The sequence below is a fragment of the Rutilus rutilus genome, assembly GCF_951802725.1.
Source record: "Rutilus rutilus genome assembly, chromosome: 3".
Classification (NCBI taxonomy): Eukaryota; Metazoa; Chordata; class Actinopteri; order Cypriniformes; family Leuciscidae; genus Rutilus; species Rutilus rutilus.
The window spans coordinates 48613528-48625259 of NC_140211.1; the positions used below are offsets into that span (position 1 = coordinate 48613528).

General features: G+C 36.6%; 1 protein-coding gene across 1 annotated transcript in view; it reads right to left on the bottom strand.

The window, feature by feature from the left end:
* The window catches only part of arhgef40 (Rho guanine nucleotide exchange factor (GEF) 40), a 49091-nt gene continuing 37359 nt past the window's right edge, over positions 1-11732 (bottom strand). Inside the window, 5 exon segments of the mRNA XM_084406105.1 lie at positions 1-1783; positions 2986-3048; positions 3135-3244; positions 4173-4283; positions 9922-10102. Of these exon segments, the coding sequence (XP_084262231.1) occupies positions 3022-3048; positions 3135-3244; positions 4173-4283; positions 9922-10102 (429 nt within the window). The 3' untranslated portion in view covers positions 1-1783; positions 2986-3021.

The window sequence follows — 11732 nt, forward strand, 5'->3', positions numbered from 1 at the left end:
CTCACAAGGGACTTGCAGTACAATGGAAGTAAATGGGGCCGATTTGTAAATGCAAATGTTAAAATAATCGCGGTTTCAATATTATAGTCAAATGATAAACAATATGCGTGTTAACATGATTTTAGTGTGAAAAAAATCTTTCAGAATAGTACTTTACATGTTGTCATCTCGCAACTACGATAATTATGACATGGCGTGAACGCAGCAAAAGTTACATCAAATTTTACAATTTCGTTGCAATGTTAGTAGCCCTAAAATACCGGTAAAAAAAATATGATTTAAACAAATTTACATCTCAAATAATACATGTGTTAATAGAAACATTAATTTAGGTACTTCAATAATTACAACTTGTGCTTTTAAATATTGGCCCCATTCACTTGTAAGAGCCAAACCAGAAGTTTGATTCTCGAGTCAAAATATATTTTTGTGGTAATCGAACATTATGCCACAAATGCAGTCGATTGAACTTTTTCATTTAAAAAGAACCTATTTGGGAATTTGCTTTCATACAGGTGTGTCGGCACATCAAGCTCAATAAACAACTTTAAAACTCTTTAGCACAAGGCAAACAAAAACTCTAGCTGTTGTTTTATCAGTAAAATAAATGCTCAGAAGCTAACAGTTTCCACCATCTAAAATATGCAACAAGACAGATGACTTGAAGTACAAATAGAGCTTATAAAGGATAATTTTCCAGAGTCAGACTTCATAAATTTAAAAGTGGATTACAGTTGCTCGAGTCAGAGTCAGTTTTTACGCGGTTGAACCTTTGAGTAGATTAGCGTTCCAGCATCTAATACTGCTTAAGACTGTGCAGAATCTTACTAATGGAAAAGCTGAGGGCGGAGTTAAATAATTACATAACTCATAAAGCAAAACACATCATCCATAGCAGCTCTCTTTTGAAATGCAGGTCTGGATTTGGCTCTTGGATGGGCCATGGCAATAAAAGACAGCTGGTACTTAACTAAACTCAGAGAACGGAGAATAAAACGTTCCCTCTTTCTTCAATACTCTGAGATGGAGATGGGCCGAAATACCAGATGTGTCCTCAGCCAACAGTCTATTTTGATTTGATATCACAAAGTGCAACTTGCTGCATTGGCAGAATCTTTCGACAGCAATATTTCGAGAGTTTGGAAAATTTTGCTAAATACGTGTGTTTGGTTCAGATTTGATCCACATTTACATCACAGATTACAAAACAAAACTTTTACAATGATGTATGAAGCTCCATGTGACTTCTGTAGAATTTGGTGAATAACACGGCTAAATCTCGCATCGGTTTGTCGTACATTTCAATCTTTTCATCATTCAAGTGCACTTAAACACAGATATCCACCTTAAAGTCAACATGAAAGGTCAAGTTTCCATTTCCATGTTTCTCAATTATTGCCCTATCTTTATATTATTTTCAGTCAGAATGGAAAGTTATTACATTTAGATAAAAGATTATGAAGATAAACACTTTTTCTTTTGATATAAATGTACACAGATGAATCGTGCACACCAGTAAAGTGTATTAAGAATGTACAATTTGATTTCATGTTGACTTGAATGTCATCTTTTTTAGTTGCTAATGTGTGTGATGGGCCTGAGACTGAAAGTCAATTAAAAAGAGTAACTGAAATGATAAGAAGCGAGACGGCTGCTGACACATGACCTCCAGTCTTCTGTAATACTGTGTTCACATGGCTGTGTGCGTCTCATGATCCAGTTTGTGCCCAGTTGTCCCAGTCGTAAATATATGTGTCGATGAAAGAAACAGCACCCATTTTGTCTGGGGAGCAGACAAAAAATATGCTATTATGCATACATACTGTATGTGTGTATCATAACTGATACATCAGGCTCATAGTGTGATATACTGAGAACATGGAGATCATATTCCATATGAAAAAAAAAAAAACACCTCAATTTTATTGAAAGGCTCAACCTCAGCAATTATATGCAGTTTGTTGCAGATATTGATTTTTATATGGCCAAATTCTGATTGCTTGTAATGTAAATCAGTGAGATCTACTTGCATAAAAATGCATATAAATATTAGTCACTTAATATCTTCCAATAATAGATATTAGTAAGATGTTATTAAAATGATTAGTTTTATAATCAAAGCTCTGCAGTTTTACAGCATATAATGCAATGTAATGCACTGATGAACAAATAAATGTTCCTCAAAAGCCTGATGGATCATATCATACATTTGAACATGAATTGGGGTGGTGTGGCGCAATGGATAAGACACATGCCTTTGGTGTGAAAGACCCGGGTTCGAATCCACTGTGAGACACCAATGTGTCCCTGAGCAAGACACTTAACCCCTAGTTGCTCCAGAGGCGTGCGACCTCTGACATATATAGCAATTGTAAGTCGCTTTGGATAAAAAAAAGCGTCAGCTAAATGAATAAATGTAAATGTAAATGTAAATGATTTCTAAAAAAAAATATGTATGGATAATCAAGTAAACCAAAGTTGCTTCAGGCAGTAAGAGTTCATTTGGAAATATTACTAACAGTATATAAGTTATTCTTACGTTTACTTTATAAAAATCATAATAAATTTCACAGTAAAAAGACACGTGAACCATGACCTGAAGGTGGGCATTTTAACAATTATACTAAAAGGCCTTTTACTTGCTATTTTTTTTTTTTTAAATCAGACAGCAGATGGTATGTAGTAGATGTAGTTTTCAGCCAAGTTGATCATGCTCATCATTTAGAGGCTTTAGAATATTTACATATCAAATATGATACAGTAATTGTAGGGTTAAATGTGCATTTAATAGTATATTAATGTTTTGTTGAATGAGCCTCTGCTGGTAAATGCTGCAACTGCACACTCTGCTTCTAAAAAGCATTTTTTTCCCCACATTCGTATCCACATATTCTGAATAAATACATAAACAAGCAACATATAATGTGTAAAAGAATATTAAGTAGAAGAAAAAAACACACAAAATAACACATTTAAAATACTTACATGCATTTTAAGACTTCCATTGTGAGCTGATATGATTCACACAGAGGTGGAGGGTGAAGTGCTCTATAAAACACAATTACATATCATCATCATCATCATCATCATCTTTACTCACTGCACGTGTGTGTATGTGTATGTGTGTGACTCACCTGAGTGTGTCCTGTTTGCTCGCTGTTTCTCTTTGAATCTCTTGCAGAGGCGGGTGAGTCGCCCCCTTTCATGCTGCCCACAGAAGATGAATCTGAACAACTGCTCTGAACTGAAAGAGAGAATGAGAAAAATAATAAAAACTTGTTCAAAAATAGTCTAGGGTGGCTCTGAGTTCATAATTGTGTTCACAAAAAATTTGAGCCTTTTTAGAACCATTTATATTAGTGGTACAAAAACAACCTACAATAGGTTCTAATACTATCTAACCTAATATGTATTCCATATAAAAAGTCCAGATCAGTGATCACATAATTGACTTGTCTTAAGCCACGTTTTAAGCGTAGTTTAAAAAATACTGTTTTAATGTGATGAGAGATAAAGTGACATCTGTTGGAAAACAAGGAGTATTGCATGCAGTGAAGGAAAATGAGGATGGCCACGTCCAAAATCGCATACTCTCTTGAGTAGGTACTTATTTTGAACAAGTAATTACTTCACGACCGCTAAAAAGCATGTTCTATATATTATGAATGTGTGTAGTATGAATGTTCGTATGTTGGTATGTACATTCACCATGTTGTCATTATCATGTGACCTACCAGCATGAGTTATGTCATTCACAAATCCTCTCCCGTGGCCTCGTGGGATTGTAAAATGTCCATCCTATGCACACTTCAGTATGCACATTTCGTCCGGGTACTTTTTGCCAAATCTTTTGAGTAGTGTGAATTCAGACATACTTCTTTTCTCACATACTGTTTTTCGCCTACTATATTGTAGGGAAGTATGTGATTTTGGATGCAGCCGATAAATGTGTGCGTGTGTTTGGGCCATATTTTGGGGACAAATTTGTAGCTGATTCTGACAAAACCTTATTTTGGGGAAGTCTTCAATTGTCAAAAAAGGCATAAAAATAAAGTATATATATATTATTTTTATTGTAAAAATGCAGAAAGGTTTATTTTAGGGTTAGGTTATTGTATGTATGACTAGCTTTATACAAGTCTATGCATTTAGATGTGTATGTGTGTTTGTACCTCTGTCGTTCAGGCTGAAGCTAGAGTCCAGTTCTGAAACTTGAGCTCCTGTCACATCCAGTAGCAGCTTACTGGAAACTCCCATACACAGAGACTCCTTCAGACACAACTCTACACACACACACACACATACACCTTTTTGTCAAATATGTGCATGAAAATGGATGTGGAATTCTTTACAATAAATTATGTCTGTGTGACTTCAGTATACAAGTCCATTTTTTAGGAGTCCAAAGTATGGTTAATGAACAAAACAGAATACAATGTGGAGTAAAGTATCATTTAAGTCTCATTTGCATAAAGAAAAGACAAAAGTGCAAATGCAAATCAATGCCTTAATGACTGACATGGCTCCAATTCCCATAATTAATTAATAATTAATCACAAATTGGTCTCTTCCAAAAACTGCCCCTAGACAAGATCCTGCAGAGAAAAAAAAAAAAAAAAGAAAAAAAAAATACACAGACAGAAGACATCTAATTAAACTGTCTTTTAATGTTGTCTTAATTATACATAAATAACTAGGTCAATAACTGCAAAGTATTCGTTTTTAAGAGCTCATTAATTAGGGAAAATGGGCACTTAGTTAATTAAGCAGAACTTTGTGGTATTTAACTAATGGATTTTTGACAGTAAAATCTAAAGCTAAAGTAAAAATAAATCAAAAACTGTTCAAAATCCTAGTACGCTGCCTACTAAGACATCACCTGCAAGCATCATAAGACCTATTCTGACATTTTACATGGTGACGTTTGGTAATTTTAGAATTCACAGGAGGTAGTGGTCCAGTCTGAATCGCAAATGTCAGTGTTTTTCTCTCACCACCGCAGAGAATTTTTTTTGGCAGAATAACTTTTTAATAACTTTGTTTTTTGACAAACACCAGGCTACTGTGGTGATTTAATTTAGTCTCAATCGTCATCTCTGAGTAGGCAAGTAAACTGTAAGAATTGAGAAGTTAGAAAATGCCGGGCAGTCTGATTGAGAAACGACCACTCAGACAAAGGACCTTTCTCGAAATTAACATCTGACTCTCTCTTGAGAAACTAGCATCCCCCAAGTCAATCACCTCCCCCATTTCGTCTCTCTCACGCTGAGATCACCAGATATTCACCCAAAACCTATATGGTTAAATGTGAATAATTATCATACAGTATTATACATGTTTGGTATCATTTGAAATGTCAAAGTGTGACTGGTACAAAGGTCTCATTCCCAAAAAAAGTAAACCAAAAGGTAATAAAGTTTTTAAGAGTTGAGATGACTTGCACACAGAGGAGGGTGTGTCTTCCAGGCAAATGGCATACTGCTCCCAAAAGGTGTAAACTCTGAATGCAAATTCCCATTGTTAGCATATATGTTTCCATGTTAAATAAGTTTCTGTCTCGGTACTTAAAGAAATGCAGCGAGAGGCTCAGGGCGATTTGTAGCTCAAATTAGCCCGTGATGCGGAGTGTGGGCAAGACACACATCTTTTCTCTTACCAGAGCATTTGATGTTTTGTATTTACTATCGTTGAACTGATTATGAAATTGGCATGATACATTTACCTGACATAATAAAATTGTAAACATTTGATTAAACGGATTTGTATGTTACCGCAAAATCTGCGTCAGATTAGTCACGACTAATATTTGGCACTAATTCAAGTGTACGTGGTCTTGTAAAGACAAGAAGTGAATTTCCGTTTAGGACAGCAAAATGCTGCTTGACCTATCTAAATTTGGGTGTGTCTTACCTCTGTTTTAATTTAATGTTACTTTAGATAAGTGTACGTGGGAAACCACGGCATGGCCAATCCAAAGCTATTATAAGAAAAGTAATGTTGGTCAACTTATATTTGTAGTAGTGGCCATACCGCTGCCTGAAGTTATTTTAAATTCAAGTGTATACAAAAACCACGGGGGCTGTACAAAAGTATCTTTGATTGTGTAAGCGTGAATGCGACCATCTCAGGTATATAGCCAATTAACTATGTTTAGTGACCGAAAACTGACTTTGTGATCGTGAGACCCACGTTAAACAGAAGGCGTGAGGACATCAAAGCGACACAGATTCCTAATATGAACGGGTAAAATATGAGTAAAGAGTTGAAAAGAATAATCAAATGTGCTGCTAAACTATTATATAAATTAGGGTTGTGCCGATGGATGATGACCGATGACCGACATCACGATGGAGAGCCACCATCGTGATGCCATGCCCCCCACCCTGTCAGACCAGCCCAGTCTCACGGCAGTTTGTGAAAGGTCACGTAATTTAATCTATTGATTCGTGTACACCAGTGGTTGGGAACCTATGGCTCTTTGGCAAAAATCATGTGGCTCGCAAGGTCTCTCACCCTTTACCAACAAACCATAAAAAAAATTAAGACACATCAACAGGCTCTCTGCAGAAAAAGCAGCCAATTACAATTCCCTTGTTGTACAGCCTACCGAAGTTAATGAAAAGTTTATAATAATAATAATATTCAAGTTGTACCAGCAAAAGTGCGTGTTCAGTGCTGTTCGTGAGTGTCACGACTCACGAGTCACCACAGCAATCAACTACAGTGCTCCTGCACTGTGATTCAAGCAGCTGCAGCTTGTTTAAGGTAATGGCGAAAACCATTTTAGAACAGCAGCGAAAATGTAAAATTAGGCTATATAAACTTTAACATATCCTTTTATTGAAACGGGTGCTTTGCTGTGCAAAGAGACATTTCGAAACATTTCACCTGCTGGTACTTTCACTTTTGCCGCAGAGACCCTTCATGTCCTATAAATGTGTTGTATTTTTGTTAATCCACGCAGATTTCAGTTGACGATTCTGTTTAAAGTTATTAATAACAAAACATGAATGAAAGAGAAAGAAAAGAGCAGGATGTGCTTTATAATAAAAAGAAATATTAAAAGCGTGATAAGTCGCGAAAGAGAACTGTATTATACTGACAGGATACTGTGCGCGCGCTCCAAGCGCAATACGGACAAGCAAAGTAGCCTTTGTCTCTGGTTGCGCGCCTAAACGGCCAAATAAACAGAAATATTTCAAAATGTAAAAAAAAAAAAAGTTGAGTATTCCCGTAAACACAGTAGATGCAAGTACTATGTGCATCTCTCTCTCTCTCTCTTCGTGACGGTCAGCGCGATTCCGTAGCATTAAGATCAAAGACCAGATTACAGTGCAAAAGAACTATAAAGACCAATAGGTTACACTTTACAATAAGGTCCCATTAAGTTAATGTTAGTTAATGCACATCCAGCTGGTTGTTATCGCAGAATAAACCCTGACAGGGTGATCAGGTGATCATTGCATCACACTGAAGGGGTTTATTCTGCGATAACAAACGGTTGGATGTACATTATCCTGCTTATTAAATGGCTACTTGCCACATAAGTAAATAATTAGACACTGAACATTGACTTGAGTTGAAATATTTTATTAGGTCTTTAAACGCAAAGCTTTCGCGAAGAAAGCAGTTGCTAACAATCGGCAAGCTCAAACTATATAACTCAAATACTGATGTGAGATGAAACTGTTTGTTATCTTATAATCCATTACAGTTTACAAAACAATCGGTGCAAAATGGCAGCAGCAGCCTATGTATGAAACAAGAGAGCGAGTCCGCCATACCGGATGACATAATTAAATAACTACACAAAATATTTATGAGTTTAAATATTTTATTAGCTCACCAAATGCAAAACAAAACTGATAACTAACTTGTTATCAGTTTTTAATCAGCTGTTATCGGGCAATAACACACCACAGGATGGTGCGATTGACCAATCAGAATCAAGTATTCCACAGAGCCATATAATAACTAATTATGCTTTGTTAACGTTAGTTAAAGGGTTAGTTCACCCAAAAATAAAAATAAAAATCTGTCATCATTTACTCACCCTAATGTTGTTCCAAACTCACAAGACTTTCGTACATCTTCGGAACACAAATGGAAGATATTTTTAATGAAATCTGAGAGATTTGTCCTTCCACTGATAGCTAGGCAACTACCACTTTGACGCTTCAAAAGTTAACAAAGAGATCGTAAAACTAATCCATATGAATTGAGTGGTTTAGTCCAAATTTTCTGAAGAGACACGATCACTGTATATGATGAACAGCACTTTTAAAAAGTGCACTTTGTAATTATTTCAAACTAAAGTTAATTTCGAACATTTTAAATCATTATGATTTAATAAAATGTATTAAAGAAGTATTTTAAAGAAGTTCACTTTTTTGATGTGTTGACTAACAGACTACAGACAAGTATTGATTATAATATTCAATATTACATTTAAAGTTTATATTTTAAATGTACAAAATTACAACTTCATCATTACAAATGCATGATTAAGATACATGATTAAATATTAAAATACTTGCCATACAAGTTTCAATACAAATGACATAAAAGTATATTTTAGTTTACCATAAGTGCTTGTCAGTACAATAGACAGTATTTAACCATATTTAAATATCATAATTATGAAATGAAATATAAAGATGTACTTAAGTCCTACTTAAGTGGGTCAAACAACACTCTAAAGTTCAGCTAATTGTATTTAATATAAATTTAAACTATATAACTATATATAAAACATTTAATTTAATTGCATGGGCCCTATCTTGCACCCAGCGCAATTGACTTTGTACACTGACGCATGTATCATTCCTATTTTGCACCCGCGCAAGGCGGACTTTTCCCTCCACAGACGCACGTCGGTAAACTAGGAAATACACTTGCGTTCCCCGGGGCGGTTCAGCGCAAAGAGGAGGCGTGTTCCGGCGCAAACGTTCCCTCATGCTATTTTGCAGGTTTAGAAAACAATTCCGCCATATTCATATGCTATTTTAAGGGCGCATGCTTGGCCATAATCAATGTAGCGTGTGCACAACGCGCATGCACTTTGATTCTCTCATCTACACAGAAGCAGCAGTTTTCATTTTTGCAAATCATACATTATTACGATAGATAGATAGATAGATAGATAGATAGATAGATAGATAGATAGATAGATAGATAGATAGATAGATAGACAGTTTATTATAAAGGCATACATCTAGCTTACACATTTACCCAAATTATCATACGCCTGTTTAACCGAAGTTAATTTGGGTGTGTTTCTCCCATCCCCAACGTCACTTCTCTGTGTTTTACGGCCCTGGCGAGAACGTCGGTCTCCTCGGCTGTGAACCGCTCCTGGCGCGCGCCTGGCAAATCCGCCGTTATAATAGGAATCCGCTATAGAACAAGCGCGCCTGCTCTTAAAGGGAATGTGAGATGACGCTCTGATTGGTTTATTTCACGTTACGCCCAAACCACACCTATGAATAATGAAGCTACTTCAGACCAACCCATTTTAGATTTGCGTCGGGCGCAAGAGTCATTTATCCCGCCGGTATAATAGCAACAGCGCCCAAGACCCGCCCACAAAGTTACTTGCGTTTCGCGCTTGATACTTGCGTTTCAGATCGTTAAAATAGGGCCCCATGTCTCAAAACATTACATTCAGTTGACACTTAAGTATATTCTTTGAAAGTATACTATTTCTGTAATAAGTAATCTTTTTAAATGTATGCTAAAGTGTACTCTTTTTCATAAGGGGAATGTTGCAAAATGTCAACCATAAATATAGTAATATTTTATTCAATACTGCATCAAAAGAAAATGATCAACAGGAAAAGAAACAGAGTAATACGTAAAAGACATCAGAGATGAGAGGAGACTGGTGATGTAAAGGTGAGAGGTCAAAGGTTAGTTCCTGACCTGTGTTATGGATGGCATGAGTCCAGAGCAGCTGTGCGATATCGTGGGTCCAGGTTCCTCTTTCCTGCACGCTGGCAGCCTGGAGAGTGAGACAGTCCCTGGTGCGAGACACCTGTCTCACCCACACTTCAAACCTCAGTCCGTCATCCCCGACACTCTGAGTGAGGCCCATCTCACCCGTCTGAGGAAACACAGTTAGTGTGACGTTCTAAGATCAAATGTGTGTGTATGTGCAATGACCTGAAGAAATATCAGGTCATTAATAAGTATAAGAAGTATATAAGAAGTGAGTTTTACTGGTCAGACTACCAACATTAGGAATATTTTTTACACACTAAAAAAGATGCCAATATGCTAATATACTTTAAAAGAATATCCTTAAAGGGATAGTTCACCCAAAAATGAAAATTAGCCCATGATTTACTCACCATGAAGCCATCCAAGGTGTATATGACATTCTTCTTTCAGACATATCCAATCGGAGTTATTAGTAGTGGGAAGTTCGGATAATTTTACTGACTCGGATCTTTGAATCTTGTTCATCAAAATGAATGCATCTTTTTTCGAGTCATTTCGTTCAGCAGAATGTATTTAAATTATATGTTAGCCAAATTCCCCAAACACATCAAATGTTGATCACATTTAGAATAAGACAAAAAAATTTAATGCAAGGAAAAGGCCAAATTATGAGAAACAAAAACAATTAATTAATTTATCTTGGTCTTCAGGCAGTCTGTTAGTTTACCTCACCTCCCGATCTAAGAACGTTCGTTCATTCTGTGACATCCTCATAAACTGAGCTATGCAGTCTGTAGTACCGGATACAGAATTGATTAGTTCACGTTTCGAGTCTATCGACTTCGGGTTCGAGTCATTCGTTCATCACGTGACAACCCCATATAGGCTGAGCTATGCAGTCGATACCGGATACAGAATTGATTCATTTATCTTTTGAGTCTTCGGGTTCGAGTCATTCGTTCATCACATGACAAAAGAAAGACTCAGAAGAATCAGACCTGAAGACTCAAGAGGTGAACTAATCATTTCTCTTTCTGATACTGACAGCATAGCCTATGGGACTGACGGGAAGAACGAAAGACTTGGACCCGAACCTGAAGACTCGAGAGATGAACTAATAATTTCTGTTTCCAGTACAGAACCGATAAGACAAAATGAACTAATCACTCTCTGAGACAATTCGGTAGTCCCGAGTCATATTAAAGATTTGTTCAAAATGAACGAATCGTTCATGACCGACCCATCACTATGCACATCACCATACAAAAAATGTCCTGTCTCATCCAAGCTTTATAATAAATGGCGGGAGAAAATTTGAAGACCAAAAAAATTCATCCATCCATTATAAAAGTAATCCATATGGCTCCAGGAGGTTAATAAAGGCCTTCTGAAGTGAAGCCAATCGTTTGTGTAAGGAAAATACCCATATTTAAAACTTTACAAACTTTAATCACTAGCTTCCAACAGACGGCCGTATGCATTGATTTACGGTGGAAGACTAACCCCTGACACAACGCAAAGCCAAATGACGAACGCGGAAGCTCAGAGGAAAGAGCAAAACAAAACACTGATCGCAAATTAGCTATTTTGAAGAGAAATGTCAGAGGATTTCTATATAATAGAAGAGGAGCTTCAGTTTGTTGCACAGCCCTATTTGTTTAAACCGAGAGAGGCGTCTAAGCTTACGATACTCCTACATCCTACGTCATATATGCACCACGGGTTACTCTTTTGGCGCAAGTCGACTTGCGTAGTGTGCGTACAGTCGTCTGGCGGAAGCTAGTTATTTTAAA